At 42.2% G+C, this 22649-nt stretch overlaps 2 protein-coding genes across 8 annotated transcripts in view; one reads left to right on the top strand and one right to left on the bottom strand.

Annotated features, from left to right (window-relative positions):
• Positions 1-7667: 7667 nt before the first annotated feature.
• LOC127003397 (rhomboid-related protein 2-like) lies at positions 7668-15821 on the bottom strand. 4 transcript variants are annotated; one of them, XM_050869983.1, is made up of 8 exons: positions 15766-15821; positions 13915-13999; positions 13239-13406; positions 12621-12791; positions 12067-12209; positions 11522-11666; positions 11013-11192; positions 7668-10560 (listed from the first exon to the last, which is right to left on the bottom strand). In XM_050869983.1, the coding sequence occupies exons 2-8, from the start codon at positions 13978-13980 to the stop codon at positions 10315-10317; spliced, it is 1119 nt and encodes a 372-aa protein (XP_050725940.1). In that variant the 5' UTR covers positions 13981-13999; positions 15766-15821; the 3' UTR covers positions 7668-10314. The 4 variants fall into 4 exon arrangements, with proteins under 4 accessions (XP_050725940.1, XP_050725941.1, XP_050725942.1 ...); XM_050869984.1 differs by having other exon boundaries at positions 15735-15786; XM_050869985.1 differs by lacking the exon at positions 15766-15821 and adding an exon at positions 15047-15068.
• Positions 15822-16827: 1006 nt separating this feature from the next.
• Positions 16828-22649, top strand: part of LOC127003391 (required for meiotic nuclear division protein 1 homolog) — an 8547-nt gene continuing 2725 nt past the window's right edge. The window contains exons 1-7 of one of the 4 annotated variants that reach the window (XM_050869957.1): positions 16828-17003; positions 18633-19206; positions 19432-19539; positions 20462-20681; positions 20797-21016; positions 21376-21538; positions 21841-22038. In XM_050869957.1, the coding sequence (XP_050725914.1) occupies positions 18652-19206; positions 19432-19539; positions 20462-20681; positions 20797-21016; positions 21376-21538; positions 21841-22038 (1464 nt within the window). In that variant the 5' untranslated portion in view covers positions 16828-17003; positions 18633-18651. Of the gene's footprint in view, positions 17004-17026; positions 17174-18632; positions 19207-19431; positions 19540-20461; positions 20682-20796; positions 21017-21364; positions 21539-21840; positions 22039-22649 lie in introns of those variants that run through there. The other 3 variants (XM_050869956.1, XM_050869958.1, XM_050869959.1) reach the window with 3 other exon arrangements.

Below are 22649 nucleotides of genomic sequence, written 5' to 3'. Positions count from 1 at the left end.
GTCATTCGTCCCCAGTGTAATTCGTCCCCTGTCCCCTAGTGTAATTCGTCCCCTAGTGTAATTCGTCCCCTAGTGTAATTCGTCCCCTAGTGTAATTCGTCCCCTAGTGTAATTCGTCCCCTAGTGTAATTCGTCCCCTAGTGTAATTCGTCCCCTAGTGTAATTCGTCCCCTAGTGTAATTCGTCCCCTAGTGTAATTCGTCCCCTAGTGTAATTCGTCCCCTAGTGTAATTCGTCCCCTAGTGTAATTCGTCCCCTAGTGTAATTCGTCCCCTAGGGTGATTCGTCCACTAGAGTGATTCGTCCCCTAGTGTAATTCGTTCCCTGTTGGTGTGAATAGAATTGAATGTGTATACAGTGTGAAGCAGAGAGAGAGAGAGAGAGACGTATCATTAACAGGAGGTGCCTTGGTATGTGAACTATTGTCTTGCTGTCAGATGAAGACTCTCTCTCTCTCTCTCTCTCTCTCTCTCTCTTCCCTTCCCTTCCCTTCCCTTCCCTTCCCTTCCCTTTTCATCCCATCCCATCCCATCCCATCCCATCCCATTCCATCCCATCCCATTCCCAGAAGAAAAAATGAAGAAAAAGAAAGAGGAGGAGAAAAACGAAAGAAGGAAAAGGAGTGAGAGGAAAAGATGGAAGAGAACGCACAAGGAAAAGAGGAGGAGGAGGAGGACGAAGAGGAGAAAGATAAAATAGAGAATAAGACGGAAAAGGAACAACGGGAGAAAGAGGAAAAGAGGAAATAAACAGGAAGAGGAGGAGGACGAGGACGAAGAAGAGAAAGAGGAGGAGGAGGAGGAGGAGGAGGAAATAAGGAGATCTCTGCGTCATGAATGGGGACAAGCGTTGGTTAAAATGAGCACAGTTCTTACCCGAGCGAGCAAGTTTAGATTAGTTTTGAATAGTTTCCCGGCTCGTTGTCCTCCTGTCCTCGTTTTCTTTCCTGCTCGTTAGCGGAAGGGAAAGACTGGCTGCAGGAAGGAAGGAAGGAAGGGGGGAAGGGGAGAAGAGGAGGAGGAAAGAGTGAGGTGGAGGGAGAGATAGAAGGGAGATAAGGAAGGGGGAAGGAAAGGGCAGAACCAGAACTACAATATCTACTACTACTACTACTTCCACTACTACTACTACTACTTCTTTTACTACTACTACTTCTACTACTACTACTACTACTACTACTACTACTACTACTACTGCAACAATCATCACCAAGTTCATAATATTTCCACGTGCTTTCTTACCGTCTCTTCCTTCCTTCTTTCCTTCCTCCCTCCCTTCCTTCATTTTCTCCCTTAATCCTTCCATCCTTTATCTACCTTTCCTTCCTTCCTTCCTTCCCTTCTTCCCTTAGTCATTCTTTCCATCCTCCCTTTCTTCCTTCCTTCCCTCCATCATTCATGCATTCATTCAGAGAGAGAGAGAGAGAGAGAGAGAGAGAGAGAGAGAGAGAGAGAGAGAGAGAGAGAGAGAGAGAGAGAGAGAGAGAGACAGCAACATCTTCCTTCCCTTCCCCGGCCCTTAATGGCGCCTGGGTTGGTTAAACTAAAAGCATCTCAACCCTGATTCTTCCGCGTGACGTAACAGCCAGATAGCGAGGGGTCAACAGGGAGCCGGTCAGGTCATATTGCTCCGGGCGGGAATGGAGGAAGGAATGAGGGAGAGAAGGTGAAAGGGAGGTAATTGGTTTGACTGGAGGAGAGGAGGGAAAGAAAGTGAATAAGAGGAGGTAAAGAGGTCAAGAGAAAAAGACATGAGAGAAAAAAAAGTGAAGGAAAGAACACATTCGTTAAAGTGACTAGGAAGGGAGAGAAGGGAAAGAGAGAGAGAAAGGGAGGTAATTGATTATATTTGATTGGAGGGAAGGAGGGAAAGAAAGTGAATGCGAGGAGAGACAGGAAATAGGAAAGAAACGATCGAGAAAGAGAAAAGGCGAAAAAAAATCGTAAACTTAGGGAAAGAAAAGAAGAAATGAGGAAGGGAGGAAAAGAAAGTAAATGAAAGGAAACAGAGCAAGAGAAGGAGACGAAACAGGAAAGGTGAAAGAAAAAAACATTAAACATTAGTAAAAAGGTGTTTAGGAAGGAAGGGGAGGAAGGGAGAGGAGGATGAAAAGAAGGAGGCTAAATGGGTGACTGAAGGAAAGGAGGGAAAGAGAGTGAATGAAAGGAAATAAAGAAACGAGAGAGAGAAAAAGTAAGAAAAAAAACATTAGTAAAGAGGTATTTAGGAAGGAAGGGAAGGAAGGGAGAGGAGGGTGCAAGGAAGGAGATTAAATGAGTTGATTGAAAGAAAGGAGGGGAAAAAGGAGTGAATGGGAGAAAATAAAGAAACGAGAGAGAGAAAAAAAGTAAAAAGAAAACATTCGTAAAGAGGTGTTTAGGGAATGGAAGGAAAGGAATAAGGAAGGGAGGGAGGGAGGAAGAGAGAGGGTGAAAGGAAGGAGAAAAAGAGAGTGAATGAGAACAGATTAGAGACGAGAGATGAGAGAGAAAAAGTGTAAAAAAAAAACATTCGAGGTGTTTAGGGAATGGAAGGAAGGAATAAGGAAGGGAGGGAGGGAGGAAGGGTAAAACGGATGGTAATTTGGATGATTGGCGGAAAGGAGGGAAAGAAAGTGAATGAAAGGAGGTACAGAGGTAGAGAAAGTGAAAGGAACGAAAGAGAAAAAAGGTTAAAGAAAGAAAAAACAGCATTCTGACGTGTAATTTTGGGAGAATCTGACACAACCTAAAATAATATGCTCCAGAAATGTTTGTAGCGACAGTGTGACCAGGAAGGAGGGACAGAAAACGAGACGAGACAAAAGGAAAAAGAAGAAAAATTCGTAGCGGTGTTTTTTCGAGCATCTGACAAACAAAACTCGAAATATGTTCCAGAAATGTTTATAAAGAGAGTGTGGTCAGAAAAGAGACGAGAGAAAAAGTTAAAGAAAAGTAAACATTTGTAAAGGTGTTTTCGAGGACCTAACTACACCATTAACCTTAATATGCTCCAGAAATGTTAATGACGACAATGTAGCCAGAAGAGAAAGAAACCCTTCCAGCCAAGTAAAGTTTAAACAATGAAGCACATACCCTTCACTTCACTGCCCGAGGTGGTAACAATGACAAGGAGAGTGAGATAAGAGGAGGACGAAGATGATGAAGATAGAGATGATGAATGGTGAGAATGAAGATGATGATAAAGATGAAAAAGGCGATGGCGGGTTAAATTTCTAAGTTCAAATACTCACTACGATAATTGACCTCAAATAACACTCAGACTTAAGGGTTGAAAAATAATGAGCTAGACAGGAAGAAAAACAACAACAGGAAACCAGAGACAATGCAGAACGTAAAAATACCACCACCATCATCACCACCATCATCATCATCATCATCATCATCAGGGCGTTCTTGGGATGCAGGATTGGCAACACACAAATAGGGAATCGGATCGGACCATTAAAAGAAGGAAAACGCATTCATGAAATTTAACCTGTTTTGTCTTTTTTCCCGCACACACACACACACACACACACACACACACACACACACACACACACACACACACACCTGGTCTTAAATGGTGATGTTCTCGTTTCCAGGTGTATGCAGGTGTGTGTGTGTGTGTGTGTGTGTGTGTGTGTGTGTGTGTGTGTGTGTGTGTGTGTGTGTGTTAAATTAATTGCCTACATCTCCAAAGACAGGTACTCGTAACTTGGATCTAGTCACATGGAAAAGAGAGAGAGAGAGAGAGAGAGAGAGAGAGAGAGAGAGAGAGAGAGAGAGAGAGAGAGAATGTTCACTTGAAGGTGTTAAAATATGCATAACTGAACCCTCCCGCCACCCCAACTCTCTCTCTCTCTCTCTCTCTCTCTCTCTCTCTCTCACACCTGTTAATTACCAAAGAAACACACCTGCTCATAACACCTCATTAAGCTTCTTCATCTAAGTATAATTACCTTCTCATTTTCCTCTTCCTCCTTTTTTTTTTTTGTAATTTCAGTTCCATCAAATTTAAGATGACGCAAGAAGGAGTATATTCACCTTTCATTGTCGACCTCATCATCATCATCATCATCATCTCATCTCGTCTCACTCTCGTCATTGTCGTGCGTGGGTCTCTAAGGTAACGTTGGATACACTGCCTGTACCTTTAATCTTTACCTTGGAATACACATCACTTGGTAGTCTTGTTAGGCCTTGTCATTCCTGTCGTGGTCCCGTCGTTGCGTCAGCTCCTATGTGACCTCCCTCCCTTGTCTTCCTACGCCCTCAGCCTCCCCCCACCCACAGCCTCCCCGCTCTCGCCTTGCTCTGTTTCTCCCCCACTCACAACCTCCCATCTCCTCCCTCGCCTCCGTCTCCGCTAATGCCCCCTCCACAACCTCCCCGCCAGCCTTGTCCATCTCCCACCCACAACCTCCCTTTTTCTCCCTCGCCTCCGTCTCCTCTCCTGCCCCCTCCACAACCTCCCCATCCCAATACCCCCGCCCCTGCCTTGTCCATCCCCCATCCGCAACCTCCCTTCTCCGCTCTTGCCCCCGTCTCTGCCCCTGCCCCCCTCCACAACCTCCCCGCCTCAATACCCCCGCCCCTGCCCTGTCCATCCCCCACCCACAACCTCCCCTTTCCTCCCTCGCCCCCGTCTCCGCCCCTGCCCCCTCCACAACCTCCCCGCCCCAATACCCCCGCCCCTGCCCTGTCCATCTCCCACCCACAACCTCCTGTCCTACCGCCCCAGTCCCGCCCACCACCAACCCCAAAATCCCCGTCCTGCTGCCGCACCTCCCCCAACCGTAGCAGTTCCTCATTACTCCAGGGGGACGAGACAAGCCAAGGAATGAACCGCGTGGAGGACAGAGAGACAAGACAATGGCGCGTCTCCCTCTCTCCTGCCTCTTTTTTTTGTTTACTTTCTCTCTCTATATTCTTTGCTGCATATTCCCGATCTGTAGACAACGACGGTGGGTTGAAATACCTAGTTTTCGCACACCGTCCTGAACTTTATTGAATCGAAATTACTGAGAAGGAAGACGAAAAGAAGGTGATTATATTGAGTGGAAAAAGTTTAATTAAGTGTATGAACAGGTGTCGAGAGAGAGAGAGAGAGAGAGAGAGAGAGAGAGAGAGAGAGAGAGAGAGAGAGAGAGAGAGAGAGAGAGAGAGAGAAAAGGGGGGGCGGTACCGTATAGCCAGGCGCCTCCTCTTAGTTACGTCATGTGCTGGCCGGGTATTGGGGAGCTTCGGGAAATATGGGCGGGATAAAGGAAGACAGATAGTGAACAAGAGTGTATCGACAGTCAGCCGTCATCTGTCTGTCCACGGGTCTTTTGTCTCTGCCTTGCGCGGCGCCTCGAGGTAGATTGCTTTTGTTTCTGTTGTCGAGTACGATCACATATGTTTGTTTTGCTGTCTTGCTTGGACCCAAATACTACTGTACACTCCTACTGTCTTTCCTTCTCCCCGCCTGTACCTATATATATATATATATATATATATATATATATATATATATATATATATATATATATATATATATATTTATTTATTTATTTATTTATTTATTTATTTTTATTTTTTTTTATTTTTTTTTTACGTCGTGGCCTATTGCGCCGGTAGGCTTCTTCCCGGTGGATCCTGATGGTCAGTCCAAGGCTTCTTCCCGGTGGGTCCTGATGGTCGGCCTAGCCCGTTATGGCGCAGGCGAGTGTTTATAGTGGCGCCATCTTGCATTGGCTCATGCTGCCCTCCCGGAGCTCATCTTTAATCCTAGAATCTAGAGTCCAGGTTGATAGGCGGTCTTCTGGACAGCATGTGGGTAGTTTTAAGCCACTCGGCGGCGGCTGAAAAATCCCAGCTTGGTGGCACCGGTTTACGCTTCTGAGGTCATGGAAAAACTGACGAAACCAGTAACACAAAAGAAAAAGAAAATAATATAGATTCACACTTATCCATCACGTCATGTTAATTAACCCCAGCAACTTGTACGAGAGGCTTTTTTCCAAGGAGACAATATATACTGTTGTCTCCTTGGGCTTTTCAGAGGCGAACTGTAGTGCCGATCGAGACGTTTAAACATACGACCTTTGATTACTAACGTGCTGATGACTGTCACATGGCCTCGGTGAAGGAAGTTTGACGGGGATTACTTATTAGCTTACCACCAGTCTACTTTAGCGGCCAGTGGGCTTGCTTGTTACTTTTTTGTGTGTTTCTGCTTTGTTTCCGTTTGCTGTTTGACTTGTTTGCTTTTTGTTGTTTTTGCTTTGATTGCTAACGTGCTTATGATTGTTATAATGGCCTCGGTGAAGGAAGTTTAACGGGGATTACTTAATAGCTCACCACCAGTCTTTTAGTGGTCAGTGGGCTCGTTTGTTATTTTTTTGTGTTTTTGCTTTGTTTTTTGTTTGCTTTGTTTGTTTCCACACACTGTACTGCCTGGGGGTTGAGATGGCATGCTCCTCCCTTCTCCTTTGTTGTTTTACTTTCAACAATAAACTATCAATTGTATAATCACACTCTGTCCTGCCTGGGGGTTGGGATGGCATGTTCCTCCCTTCTCCCTTGTTGTTTACCTGCAACAATAAACTATCAATCAATCAATCAATCAATCAATCGTTTTGCTATATGACTTTTTTTTTTCATCAGAGGACGCGGCTCAAGGGCAATAAAGAGAGTACCAAAAAAAGCCCGTTACTCGCCACTCCTATAAAAGATAAAAGTAAAGAGTAGCCAAAAGAGAGGTCAATTTCGGGTGGAGAGGTGTCCTGATACACTCTTCCTCTTTTGTTTTGCTTTTTGTTGTTTTATGTTTTCCTGTTTTTCTTACTGATAAGCTGCCTCCTTTACTGTGAAAAAAACATGCCTTCATACACTTGATACTTTTAACTATAACTTTTTCATGCGGGCTTTTTTTCATTACTTTTTCATGCGGGTTTTATTTCATTATTGTTTTTTTTTTGTCCTATTTCCTTTACTGTAAAAAAAAAAAAACATACCTTCATATACTAGATACTTTTAATTATAACTTTTTCATGCGGGCTTTTTTTCATTACTTTTTCATGCGGGTTTTATTTCATTATTGTTCTTTTTTGTGCTATTTCCTTTACTGTAAAAAAAAAACATACCTTCATATACTAGATACTTTTAATTATAACTTTTTCATGCGGGCTTTTTTTCATTACTTTTTCATGCGGGTTTTATTTCATTATTGTTTTTTTTGTGCTATTACCTTTACTGTAAAGAAAAAAAACATGCCTTCATACACTAGATACTTTTAATTATAACTATTTCATGCGGGCTTTTTTTCATTACTTTTTCATGCGGGGTTTTTTTCATTATTGTTTTTTTTTGTGCTATTTCCTTTACTGTAAAAAAAAAAAACATACCGTCATATACTAGATAGTACTTTTAATTATAACTTTTTCATGCGGGCTTTTTTTCATTACTTTTTCATGCAGGTTTTATTTCATTATTTTTTTTTTTTTGTGCTATTTACTTTACTGTAAAAAAAAAAAAAAACATACCGTCACATACTAGATACTTTTAATTATAACTTTTTCATGCGGGCTTTTTTTCATTACTTTTTCATGCGGGTTTTATTTCATTATTGTTTTTTTTTTGTGCTATTTCCTTTACTGTAAAAAAAAAAAAAAAATAGGAACCACCAAGTCAAACCACAAGTTTTCCAGAGGTCTTTATTTTCCTCCTCCTCCTCCTCCTCCTCTTCTCCCTTGTAAGACCACATGGAGGATTTTACAGTATTTTTATGTAAAATAAAACGAAGTATAAATCCAGTATAAAAATTAATAAGAATCTACGTTAGTGAAACATCTACGTGTGCGCGTACATATATATATTAAGGTATGGCTGAGTATAGATATAAGTTTTGATATATAAACTCAAATAAAAATATAGTTATTGAACGGTAGATGTCACAGTGTCTGTTACAGAGAGAGAGAGAGAGAGAGAGAGAGAGAGAGAGAGAGAGAGAGAGAGAGAGAGAGAGAGAGAGAGAGAGAGAGAAGAGAAGAATAGAAAAGAAAAGAAAAGAGAAGGGGGAGAGGAGAGCAGAAGGGAGAGAAGAAGAGAGAGGAGAGAGGAGAGAAGAAGAGAAGGGAGAGGAAAGCAGAAGGGAGAGGAGAGAAGAGAAGAGAAGAGAGAAGGGTGAGAAGTGAGAGACAGATGGACAGACAGACAGAACCATACAAGCAGGTACTCAAGATGTGGAAGCTGAGAGAAGGGAGAGGAGAGCAGAAGGGAGAGGAAAGCAGAAGGGAGAGGAGAGAAGAGAAGAGAAGAGAAGAGAAGAAGGGAGAGAAGAGAGTAGAGAAGGGTGAGAAGAGAGAGACAGATGGACAGACAGACAGAACCATACAAGCAGGTACTCAAGATGTGGAAGTTGAACTAACAGACATAGTATAGACAGCTACAACATTTAAAATATCTATGAGTATATCTGAAACCCTGATAAAATAAAGCTTCTTAAACATGTTAAATAATGGTTATAATGTATCTGGATGAACAGCAAAAATAACTGCGCGTTTCACCCAACCTCCTGCCTTTCTTTTCTCATCTCCTATACACTAACTTGTTCCCAATACACCCTTTGCAAGAGGTTGGTTGTGCTGCCACTCCCCACACCTTGGAAGACCCTCATGATTGGCAAGGCACTCACATCTAGGCCACTCTTTAACATGGAAGTCCATTACCCTGCACATTATTTTAGCCTCACACTGCTTATCCTACACACTGGTAATCTCAAATGTTTGTCTACCATGGCATCAAAAATATATACAAGCATACATACATTATTTGTTTTAGTTTATACAATACTTATGCTGCGCAGAGAACAGGTATTTTAGGCATCTATGAAAGACATTTATTGGTACGTATTGGGGCCTTGAAGAAAAATGTGCATGTATACTGCAAGATTTTTGTGCATGGGAAGCAAGCTGCGCTGTAGACCTAAATGCCACTGTGGCTAGTGGTCAGTTCTCAGCATGTTCTCTTGGCTTGACCACCAAATAAGAGGACGTAAGTTTTGTGCTCTTCTGTTTGTACATGAAAAAGAATACTGATGATGGTAAATTAAAAACGCAAGGATGAATAAATTACTGATGAAATAACGCCAAACACCTCTCTAAACTTATAAAGTGAAAAATGTTATTTGAAATTTAACAATCATAACTAAGTAGTCTTCCTTTCCTTTTCAAGAATTATGAAAGAAGAACTACTGAATGCATCACCAACACTGATTCCTATTTGGCAACTTTGGAACACGAGTTTTAAAACCATCTCACTTATTACCTATTTCACTCCCTTTGTTCAAATAAAAATAAAATACTGTTCAAATAAAAAATGCAAGTAATTTGACAAGTTTGGCATAAATAAAACTACAAATAAAATACCTAAGATGAGAATAAGGTGTTGGAACAGATGCCCAACCCTTCACCTTAATGCAACAAGAAAATCTTGCTTCCCATCATGTAACAAAACCTTGTACTAAACTACTGACCTGCCTCAGGAATGCAGGGACCGGATGTTAAGCTAAAATTCCTTTATGTTTATCACCTAATAACTATGTTAGTTGCTCTTCTCACTACTAACACTACTCCATAACACTCATGGTTCCCACCTGAGAGTAGGATCTTAAAATATGCCACTCAAAGAACCTTGATCAGATGTTTATAAAAGATGTACTGAGATTCATACGAGATTCCAAGTTAAATTTGCTTAATACCAAGAAGGTGAGACTAAAACAGATCCACTGATCACACAAGACTCACGAGATTCTTCAGTTGCTATTTAAAGCGTGTTATAAAAAATGCCCTCCAGAAGAGTATAAATACAAAGTCCAGAGCAAAGTTACACTCACTGCTGGTATGTTAAAAAGATTAAAAAAAATGTATGTTAAAAAGATGTTAAAAAAGCAACTGCTTTAGCACAGCCTTCATGAAAAATACTTTTAAGGCACTTGGTGAACACAAATCTTTCAAGTAAACCGTCTACTGGGCAAACCAGAAATCTTAAGAACAATTCAGAATGGGCTCAAAACTGGACCAGATTTCTGACAGCCCTAAATATTATTAAATTAACATCTGATTTCAAACTATTTTACCTCGTCACTTCATATCTGAAAGGTTTTCAGAAACTAGAGACAGCAAAAAACTCTGGCAAATTGGTCCCATAGCCAGTGACACACATCCAGCTCTCCTCTCTACATCCCTTTTCTAGACCTAAGTCCCAACCACCCAGCTAGAGACACCATCTATAAACACACCCAGAGGCACTACTTTCTACTAGCAGCCACAAGACAGCCAGTCCCAACCTACACATTCACCTCGGTGGCCAACAGCCTGCCAGATGCAGCCCGCTCAGGCATAGGGGGGTAGAGGCCCACCAGGTCGGGGTAAGCCACTTGGATGACCACTGCAGCAGCGATGAGGGCCAGGAAGACTGCCAGTCCTGTCCATTTGAGTGCAATCTCCCAGCGATGCTCCTTTAGGTTCCTCAGTGTCACCATCCCCAGCAGGAGCCCGGCACCAAACCCAGCCAAGTGTGCGACATAGCTCACCTGATGGAGCAAGAGGTTGTGAAAGGCTTGGTGGTGGTGGCCGGGTGTAGGACTAGAAAAAACTGGACTCCATTATGTCCTAAGACTGAACATCACGTAGTCTTTGCTAAAAAATAAACTCATTGTGTTACTCAAAGTGAATATTAAGAACTGAAAACTGTGAAAGGAAGTACAAAAGAAAGCAAGAAAAAAATGAAAAAAAGATTAATGTGAAAGATAGTACAAGAAAAAGCAAGTGAAAAAAAAAGAAATAAGAGATCAAAACACTACAAGAAGTCCTCTTAGACACCAGTGGCAGAAAAAAAAGAACTGCACATCCAAATTGTAATATATAGTTCATGCAGACTAAAAAAATTATCAACAGACCCATTCTGCTTCTGCCATGCAAAGTGAGTCAGGTCCACCAACACTACCCCAGAACACACACCCCATCCCTCAAGGCCTCTCCTTACCCTGGTGGCCGAGTTGGTGAGAGTCATGTAGGCGAAAACTCCAATATCTGTGGCCATGAGTGTGAGGAGGACCAGGAGACGCACCCAGTTGAACGGCATCTCTCCCCAGTTGATGATGATGTTGGCAAAGTGGGCAGCGATGAGGGCATAGCAGCCACCTGAGGCCCCCACCAAGAAGGACTGTGGATGGGCACGAGAGAGTACATCGTTATTGGTGTGGTTATGTTGCATTGGTGTCAGTGTGTGGAAGAAAAATAAACAACAAATATGAGCACAAATGAAGACAGAAAAGTAAAATATAAGGAAACAGAAAACATGAACACAAACAAAAGCAGAGAAGGAGAATGAAAAGGAAGAATCATAAACACCAAATATGAACACAAACAAAACAGAAGAAGAAAATAGAAAAGGAGAAGCATGAAGAGCAACTACAAACATAAAAATAAAGATAAACAGCAAATACAAATACAAACAGACACAGAAGAGACAAAACAACATCCTACACTAACCTTGGGGTCAAACATGGAGGCAGCGAGGGAGCCGGCCAACACACCAGCCACGTAGAGGAGCAGCAGACGCCACCACCTGTGCACCATCTCCAGCGGCACACCCACAAACAGAGCCACCATCACATTAGACAGCAGGTGCACGTATCTGTAGGTGGCAACAGGTATCAGCAGGGAGGAGGTGATGGGAGGGGCTGCTACTTCTGCTATGTCCCATCACTAACAAAAGTACAGGTGGATGGATAATCTCTCTCTCTCTCTCTCTCTCTTTTTCACATTTAACACTGTGCTATCCTAAAAATAAAGTGCCAGGCTAGTGCCAAAGAGGCCATCGAATTATGAGAAGGCAGGCCAAGAGATAAGGAAATTATAGCAAAAAAAACACTCATTCTATACAACAATGTGCCAGTTCATTACCAACGTGGCCATATAAGCATGAGGAAGGCAGGCCCATGAGATTACAATGAAATTAAACGAACAACACTGTGTACCATCCTATACAAGAAAGTACCAGTTCATTGGCTAAGAGAAAAGGCCTTGTCACCCACCCAGCGTGGAGGAACATGTAGGAGATGAAGCGCCAGGCCTCCATGCGCCTCCTGGGGTCATAGATAAGTGGGGAGGACCATGGCACAGGGGAGTATGGACCCAAATCCCCCATGGTCACCGCATAGTAGATAAACACACCGACCTGAGCCACAGAAGAAGAGAAATGTGCAAAAGAGTTAGTACCAATAGACATGAATGGGTGCATTGCAAGAGATTGATGGTTATGTGGATTACTGACGAGATTATTGGTTTGTAATCCATCATGAATACCAAGAACCAACTAAGAGACTGTGCTTCCAAATATATACTACTCATCATTGCAATTAGTACTCACACCTAGGAGAAGAAACTACTCTTGAAAAATGACCCAAGGCAAGAGAATGAACAACAGTCAAAAGAAAAAGACTGATAAATGTTTTCACTTTAACAATCATTCATCTGTACACCTTGACTCGATTTGCACACTAGCTATTTTGTCCCCAAGTTGAGTATGAATAGGAGGAGTACGTAACAAGCTGTCTAAAACACCCAAAACTGCTACTACTGTCCTCACCTCAGCAGTACAGAGCAGAGGGATGAGGAGGGGCGGCGGGCAGCAGGAGTACTCAGCTATGTAGTGGCGGTCACCGTGGGACACCTGGGAGCGCGGGGCCATAGAGAAGGCCGTGGCCACCAGGGTTCGCTGTAGCACCGACCTGGTACCTTTGTCCACTGGTACATTGACCTGTGGAGCATGAGGGAGCATTAGGACGGAACGGTTATGGAATGAAACGTGGAGATGAGAAAGGCAGGATAAAGAAAGGACAGGAAAGGAAAAGGGTATGAACAGAAAGAGCAAGGTTTTAAAAGTGTCTGAAGGAAGATATGACACAAGACTGATGATGAAAAAAATTAATTAGGAGCCAAATAATGAGGGAAAACAACAGTGACATGTACAAATTAACAAAATAGTCCAGTCTTCCTTCTACTTTTTCCCCCTGGCTGATCCCATCATAAAAAGAACACCCTAGACATTACAGAAAGAAACCACAAAACTATAACTAGATTTGAAAAGAAAACAAAGAAAAAAAAAAAAAGATTGACTGTGCTAATAGATCAAACCCAACCACACTCACCATCCCATAAAAATAAGATAAAATAATGGCTACAATAAGATCCATGCCAGACCCACCAGCCCATAGAACTCCTGGAGGTTGATGAAGCCGTCGTTGTTGTAGTCGACATGGTAGAGCATCGCGTCCACCATGTCGTCGGAGAGCGGCACCTCGCTGACGGGCGTGGCCAGGAGGTAACGCCGCAGCTCGGACCGGAGGATGAACCCGTCCCCATCTTGGTCGATCTGTAGGGTTAGGGACGAGAGGAATGGTTAGCGTTGGGTGGAAGGAATGATGCTGTATTTTATTCTTTATCAGTGTTAGTTTGAACCTCTGGGCGGAGGATGAAGTCACCTACATCCTCTTTGATCTATAGTGTTTGGGACGAGAGGAATGGTATTAAAAGAGTAGGTGAAATGAATGATGCTGTATTTCATTCTTAATCAGTGTTTCTAGTGAGTAATGCAAATGAGAAGCAAAGTGTGTGAATAAGCAGAAGAGGATCAAGAGGAGGAGGAAGAACTATGAAGTGATACAAAGCCATGTATGTCAAAAAAAAAAAAAAAAAAAAAAAAGAAGAAGAAGAAAAGGAAGGAGTTAGTTTTAGATCATTAATGGTTTGTTCCTTGACCCTTTTTATTTCATTTTAGCCTTGTACATAAATGGTGCAAGTGTCTGGGTGTATGTAAGTCAACTCTGTACAATATCATCTCAAATACATAAAAAATTAATGAATAAACTTGCTTCACTCACCCTCTGGAATATTTCGTGCCAGTTTATCGGCTCGTACTTGTTGCTGGACCTCCCTTGCTGCGACATGGCCTTGTGTGTGTCGTTCCTGGAGGGGGAAGGAAACAAATCATTAAGGAACAAGACTACAGTGCTGCTGCTTTTGAGAATTTATTAGATTATATATACTTATTTTTATAATTATACTTATATATACTTATAACTATAATTATACGTACTTAGTGACTAACATATATTGGTTCAAATACACAGAAATCTTGTAAAAAATTAATTGAACAAATGTGTTTTTCTTGCTGTAACCAATCCAGAGTATTTTTTTTTTCCATATTTTTATTTAATGGTATGTAGTTACAGAAGTTTACACAGCACTTGATCATTTTGTGTTTGTGTTTGTGACTAGATTTTTTTTATTTCTTGATTTTATGGAATGTACAGAAGTTTACACATCACATGATAGCCTTGTATGTTTGTTTCTGTGACATCAGCAAGGTTAGCAGTAAAGACATAACATATTAAGTCAATTTAGAATAACACAACCATATATAACACTCATTTCCATCAACCATAACAAATGCCACCATAATCTTAGCCACCATCACCATTAGTATTACCTCATAACCATCACTCAGACTCACACAACCATATATTAACACTTACTTCCATTAAATAAAACAAACATCACCACAATCTTGGACACCATCACCTCATTACCTGCACTCTGACTGTTCCCGTTAAGGTCACGCGTAAAAAAAACGGTTCTTGTGGCACTCAGGAATGTCACACCTGTACTCATGGATACGAGCTTTTACCTCAGAATATACCTGTCCCAGCGGCTCACCTGTACCACCTGCCCCTGCCAACGCCCTGCTGCCGTGCCCCTTAAGCCCTGTAAAGTGTTCAAGGCGGATGCAACACGGCACTTAGGCACAATGAGAGGAAATGACTCACACTTCTACAATTATTCTTGACACGCTTCCATATCACAAGCCTTTCTCTACTTGTTTTACTTATTTCTACCGTCTCCTTTGGCTCCTTTAACACCCTGCCACCCTCTTACACCTGCACAAAGCCTATGCACCTGTAATTATGCTTTGGAAATGTAAATAAAGGTGGAAAAATGCTAAAAATGACTCACTTATTCACTTTAGTCTTGACACGCCTCCATACCACAAGCCTTATTTTACTTGCTTCCACGGTTTCCTTTGGCTCCTTTAACACCCTGCCACCCTCTTACACCTGCACAAAGCCTATGCACTTGTAATTATGCTTTGGAAATGTAAATAAAGGTGGATAAATGCGAAAATTATCCACTTATTCACTCTTAGTCTTGACACGCCTCCATATTATAGCCTTTTTTACTTGTTTCCATTGTTTTCTTGGGCTCCTTCATCACTCTGCCACCTCCTTATACCTGCACGAAGTTAATGCACCTGTAATTATGTTTTGAAAAGGTAAATAAAAGTGGATAAATACGAAAATTATCCACTTATTCACTCTTAGTCTTGACACGCCTCCATATTATAGCCTTTTTGTCTTGTTTCCATTGTTTCCTTTGGCTCCTTCATCACTCTGCCACCTCCTTATACCTGCACGAAGTTAATGCACCTGTAATTATGTTTTGAAAAGGTAAATAAAGGTGGATAAATGCTAAAATGATTCACTTATTCACTCTTAGTCTTGACGCGCCTCCATACTATAGCCTTTTTTTATTGTTTCCACTGTTTCCTTTGGCTCCTTTATCACTCTGCCACTTCCTTATCCCTGCACGAAGCCTATGCACCTGTAATTATGCTCGGGAAATGTAAATAAAGGTGGATAATTACAAAAAGGTGAAGCGGGCAGGTAAGTTCGCACCTTTGTGGGTCACCTCTCCTCCCTGTCAACAGTGCTCGCTGGCCCACTAACGTCTCTTTTCTCTTCTCTTTCCTTATTTTTCATCTTTCCAGGTGATTTGAAGCCGTTTTTGATTAGGAAATATCTTCGAATTAAACACTTGGGCAAATTGGGGTGGTTATAAGAGAATTTGGCCCATAACTTCACTCACTTCTCTTCTCTCTTTCCATTTTCTTCATGTATTTGGGTGATTTGAAGTCTTTTTAATTAGGAAATATCTCTGTAATTATCTATTGGGGCTAATTAGAGTGATTAAAAGAGAAAATATTTTGTGTAGCCTAGCTGTTGCATTTGTGTCAGTCGAGGATATTGAGTTTGTAGATAACTGTTAACCTGTCTAGACTTTCTCATGGTAAATATTTTGGTAAATTTTGGGAAGTAACTTGAATATATACATTGAAGTCGATGAGGACAGTTATAAAAAAATAAAAAAATAAAAATAGACTAATAGGAATCAGCTCGCAGTCGCAAAATAGCTCGCAGAGAGAGGTTCAACTTGCTTACTTTTAAATATTTCACTCACCGCCATCGTTTACTTGTCCCGTTTCGGCTCCAATACACGGCACAAACACCTGAGAAACGCTTTTAATCAAGAGAAGACTTTATAACAAACGAATAGGGCAGATTTTTAGAAAGAATCACCCCACGTTGATGTCCACTCATTTCCTGCTTATTTGGTCTGTTGGTCTGGGTGTTCTTGTCTTGCGGGTAATATCAGCCATCACAGAGATCATAAGTAGACAAAGTAGAACAAAACCAGGCAATTTAATGTGTTTTTCTGCCAGTGGACATCAAAGCGACCTATCTCTGCGAGGAGGTATCACCATTGCCAGATTATCGTACTTAGAGCATAGCATTTACCGGTTTCTGACGCATAACTATTGCCAAGAAACATCAGGAATTAACTATTTTAACGATAAATATAAATGAATCTCGTTATTGGGGACCAGGAGACAGTTTTTGGGATCGGAAGTCGGTAAATATGAGGCTGAGTACGACAATCTGGCACCGTTGGGAGGTATTTCTCGCAACATCAGTATTTACTATTTACATGACGAGAGGGAGGGAGCTATTTCCTCCAAGAACTCTCTCTGGGTGCTGCTGCCGACCCTGTGTGTGCCCTGGGACGTGGTGGCGGTCCTGTGCAAGGTGTTGGTGCCGTGAGGGAGGCGAGACAAGGCCCAGGCAGCATATCCAAGGTGAGTCCGCCCCGCACCTGCCCGCCGGTGGGCCGTGCTCAGCCTGGGGTGGTGTCCGGGGAGAGCCTTGCCGTGACGGGATGGTTTGGGTTAACACTCATTGGAATATGCAGCATCTGTGCCATGGTCAAGCTTTTGCAGGATCCGTTATTGGTAACTAAGAACAAATGGTAATAAAGTAGATTTATTTTCTTTATTGGCGGTTTCTATTTAAGACAAGTGATTTTTCTTTCATTTGATAGTTTTTCGGTAATTGGAGTGTTTTGAGGCATAATTTGTTGTGCATATGATTAATATTCGTAATATGACCAATGTCTAATGCAATGAAATGGGACTACATAGGAGGTTGAGGGGGGCGGAGCACCTCATTAGGAGGTTTATGTATATTCACCTGTCTTTTAGTGATCCTGACAGGGGTCAGTAAAAAGCATGGGTAAATCTTAGGAATAGCGACTCCTAGCAGGTGCGCGTTTAGGGCACGGTGTGGTGGTAATTACAACATTTCTAGCACGTACGACGGGGTTTTGACAAGCGGACAGGCGTGTTTATGTCACAAGGGTGTATTTTTCCGCGCGGGCTCTTCCCTTTCCTCACCAGAGCTCGCAGTCTCATCGCCCATCGACTTGGAAGAAATCGTGAGGCCAGCGTGGAAAAATACACCCTTGTGACATAAACACTCCTGTCAGCTTGTCAAAACCCCGTCATACGTGCTAGAAATATTGTAATTACCACCACACCGTGCCCTAAACGCGCACCAGCTAGGAGCTGCTATTCCTAAGATTTACCAAACCATGAACATTCATTTTGGATTTTAGTCACAGTGACCTTCAGATTTTGGCTGACAGCCTGTCAGTGGATGCTATGGGCAACCCTACTACTTATGGACACATGGGCTCCCATCCACATTTCATGGCTATTTTTGTAATTGTTTTGATCTTTACACTTTATTCTAGTGTTTTCCAGGAAATTTGAAGGCTAAAAGAAAATATACTTGGCTACAGAAGAGCAGTTGGTTCAGTAGAAAATAAGATATCAGGGCATTAATGATCCATGCCAATCTTCACCCAATTGTCACGGTTATATATATATTATGGTTATTATTCATTTTTATAACAAATGAGGCTTATAACACTTAACTGAACTATCAAATGAAAGAAAAAACACCAGAAATAGGAAGCAGCAGTATAGAAAATATTTACTGTAAATGGAATGGCATATATATAATGATGAAATGGGTGTAATTTTCATTAGTACCTCTAATCATGATCATGAATACTAATAGTAAAGGTATTAAGGTAAATTGGGGGCATACGCTCAGCTGCGCATGGCCTTGGTGCTCATCTCTGTCACATTGGCCATTGATCCTGTGGTGATTAATAATCCATTACCTTAGGACAGGGCAAGTTCGGCATCAGGGTTACCCCAATTTACTTTACCTATGTGTCCCCAGGTACCCATTTAGCAACCTGCATTAAAGGGAATATGAACAGTTGATGGGCTGTGTGCTGACTGCTTCAGCTGGAATTAAAACCCAGACCTACAGATTTGTAGTTATACATGCTAAGCACCAGGCTACACCGCAGACGAGTGTGTACTATAGAATCATAATTCAGTCCTTCATTCCCACAGGTTTGGTCCCACCTGCATCATGTTGGGAAGGACGCTGACCATCAGAGGTGTTGCAGCGACTTTGTTACAAGCTCACACACCACCAAGCAATGCAGGAAGCCAGCATTCCTTACTCCTGGCCTGGCAGACCCTTAGGAAGGCACCATGTACTTCATCCACATTACCTCAAGTTGGCACCATAGCACACATCCACTCAAGCACCTCCTTCCTCATAAACAATGGTGTGCAAAGTGAGACTCTAAGCCACTCAAGGAGACTTCAATGCCACTTACAGACTTTACAGACACCTTTCCATCACTTGCAAACTTATTCCACGTCCTCCCTGCCCCTTATAGCCACTCGAGGCCTAGCAACTCTAAGCAGTATATCTCCAAGCAAAAGTAATGTACATAACCGAAGCTTACCTGACTGGTCCCCAAGAGGTGTGGTTGTGGCTGGGGGTGTGGCTGTAGGGGTGAAGGGTATGGCCAAGGACAAGGGTGGGTTTAATAACCTGCATGGCCGCATCTCATCTCTCCAACTCAAGAAGAGGATGCAGAGGAAGAAAAAGAAGATACAGGAGGAGTCCGAGGAGGTGAGGCTGCTCTTTTGTAAATCAATGTATTAAGGGAACCAAAAAGCAAAACAGTGGGAAAAAGAGGTAACTAAATAATCTTCCATATCGCTTAAGTTTTGCACATATAATAGGGAGGAAACAAGCATAGAGAAGGGAAAATAAGAGAAGGAAATATATGTTTGAGACAGCATGTTAGAGAGAGAGAAAGAGAGAGAATGATAGTGGTGTCTTGTGTTGTTGCAGGAAGGGGAGGAGGTGCCAGGCTTCGCTCCATTTACCAGACACAAATTCCTCACCTTTGACCCGGACTTTACCCTCCCCGAGATGCACGATTTCAAGCCACCACTACGTGTAAGGGAAGCATCTCTCTCTCTCTCTCTCTCTCTGTTATCCTAACCCGTATGGTTTTTCTTGTGTGTTGCTAATCCTCCACTTATTCTTTTAACTGTTGATAGACCATGATGCTGTTTAATCTCCACTGATCAACTTGATTCTCTAGTACCTCAGAGTTACAGGTACTCACACTTACTTTTGTCTCCTTTTATCTTATACCTTTCTCTTTTCTTTACCTTTTACCTTACCCTTCCTTTACCTTTCCTTTTTTCTTTACTTTTTACCTTACCTTTCCTGTACCTTTCCTTACCTTTCCCTTTCCCATTTCTTTACCTAACCTTACCTTTCCTCTTTTCTATTTTGATATTCAGGATCATGTCTTTCCTTTCCCTACCTTTGGGATCTTCCTATCTCTGAGATTAATTTATTTTAAATTTTTAGCATTATAAGAAAGAAGTAGAAGTGTAGGTAAAGTAGGTAGTAAGTGTGAGGGTGTAAAAATGAAAGTATAAAATAATATGATAATTGATATATATATTGGCTTTAAAGATTGAAAAGACCTGTCTCCTGCTCAGGGGGGTGGGTTAAAGTGTGGGAGATATACATACTGAGGATATACTGAGGATTTCCCCTCCCCCCCCCCTTCCTTCTTTATGTGCTTGCTTATGTAAGCAGTATTTATGGAGTATTTATGTTATCATAGTTATCACCCTCCCACCTTTCATTTTTAACAGTAATTTTTCTTCTTCGTATATGGTTGGCCCCCACTATTCGTAGCTTTGCCATTCACTGGTTCATTAGCAACCTCCCTTCCTCTCCTCTCTGAGATAGAAGTGGCAGGTCATGGATTATGCCACAGCAGACAAGTATGACTAGATAGGCTGTATCAGTACACACACACACATACTAACAGCTTCCCTTCCTCTCTTCTCTGGGGCAGGAGTGGCAGGTCACAGCCTATGCCACAGCTGATGAGTATGACCTAGAGAGGCTGCTGAATGGGCTTACTCAGCAGGGCCTCTACAGTGCTGCCTCCCTCACCTCTGCTGCATCCCCTGGCACCTCTACACCACCACAACCATCTTTATTACACCCCTACAGCCCCTCATCATCATCATCATCCTCCCCTGAGACCAATCTTGATCCTCAGTTTCTGCCAGGTGTATATGTGTTATGTTGTAATATGTTGAGTTAGCTGTGCATGTTGTGTGTATTATATTATACTGAGTTACCAGAAATAATGTAATCTAATCCTTGTTCCCTTCCCTCCCACAGACCCCAGCGAGGTGCTCCACGTCAGAGCCACTTACCGCCTGGAATCTGAGCCTCGGGAGATTTACTTCTTTCGGTCGGGTGCAGTGGTGTTCTGGAATGTTGCTGAGCTGGAACGTAACAGTGTCCTTCGGTTCCTGAGGACATACCAGGAGGGTGGCCATGACAAGAGGACAGTGGTGGAGGAGAGTGAGAGTTTGACCTACACCTACAGTGACACCCCGTGAGTGAGAGGCTTGGGAGGTGTAACTGGTGGGAGGTAGAGTACCATTTATATTCATGTATTTTAGGCCACATTTAGAGGATCAGCATTTACATAGATGGTACGTTTCTAGGGGTTGAATTTATTTCTCAGTCAAATGCATCACAGCCATGGGAAGGGTTAACTTTTACTGTTACTTAAGTATACAGTCTGCCCTCCACCAATGCAGTTGCACTGTAATTTGGTTTTGTGAAATCTCATACCCAGTTTTAAGTTTCTAGCCAGTTACTCATTTCTCTGCTGAAGACCACCTTACTTTTTTAATTGAAATATAAAATGGTTACTTAATCATCAAAGTAAAGCCAACAGTTCCACAACAGGGCCCGCACAAAGCTGGTGCGCGACACAATCTTCCTGAACCCAGAGGGGCCAATGGACCTAGAGAAGTACACTTTCAGCAATGCCTTGGCAATCTCAGTGCAGCTGGGCATCTGGGAGGCAGCGCTTGATGAGTACATCGACAATATTGAATATGTTTCAGAAGTAAGTTTTGAGGGATTGTGTCCTTGATTTTTAGCACCATTCTCTCTATAGTTACTTTTAAGGTAAATCAGGGAACAGGGTGTTGAAACTATATAAATAAATAAATTGGTAGAGATACAGGTACCCCTACTTTAAGAACGAGTTATGTTCCTGAAAAACTGTTTGTTAAGTTAACTATTGTGAGAACCCAATAAAACACAAGTGAAATGAAATTTAGTTCCTAGACTCCAATTTTTCCTCCATCCACCCTCATTAACCCCTTTTTTGCTCAATAACTATCTCACCTATTTCCTCCCTGGCAGGAGCTGAGCAAGACCGGCTTGGTGGTGCTGAGTGAACACCAGGTGCTGCAGAGGATGGGTCAGCTTTTTGCCCTCAGACACCTGGTTAACCTTAGCTCAGACCTGCTTGACGTGCCAGACTTTTACTGGGAACATGAGAACCTGGAACAGCTCTACAGGAAGACTTCTGAGTACCTCAGTGTGTCCAAGCGCACATCTGTGAGTCTACTTTGCTGCATTGTTCTTTTGTCCTACACAAAATTGAATATAAAGTGTTGGAAAAGAATGTTTAGAATGCTTTCAGGGTTCATAAATGAAGAGATATTAAGAGGAGAAACCAAAGAGCAGTGGGAGGTTGAATTTATAACTTACATAGTTCACACAGTTATTGTTACGGATTCTTTTTGTTTTCTGTTTCATGTCTTTTCCTGCCTGTCTTTGTTTTCTCTGAATGAGCTCACTCAAATGTACACCACTGAGTGCTGGGAATCGAACCCTGGCCTTCTGGTAGAAATCAGGGCAACATACCAACTGAGCCACAGATGAGCTAAAAGTCACTGTGCCAGGGTCCACTTCTGAGGCACTTTACCTGACACCACTGTGGATGTGAAGGAAGGGTAACCCCTGGCACATACAGTATACAGGACCTTCTGAGTAGTATAAAGACAGTATATGCCAATGTAGGTTGATTGAAAACTTTGCCACCTACCACAAGTGTGAGCATGGTCACCTGTCCTTCATGTCTACTGTGTGGACTAGGGGGTCAGGTAAAAAGTGGCTCCTAGCACAGTGACCTTTTGGCTCATTGTTATGTCATTATGTAAGCAGCC

This window comes from Eriocheir sinensis, chromosome 25 (genome assembly GCF_024679095.1).
Source record: "Eriocheir sinensis breed Jianghai 21 chromosome 25, ASM2467909v1, whole genome shotgun sequence".
Taxonomy (NCBI): Eukaryota; Metazoa; Arthropoda; class Malacostraca; order Decapoda; family Varunidae; genus Eriocheir; species Eriocheir sinensis.
Note: the sequence above shows the minus strand (reverse complement) of the source record. Positions and strands in the feature narration are given on the sequence as shown.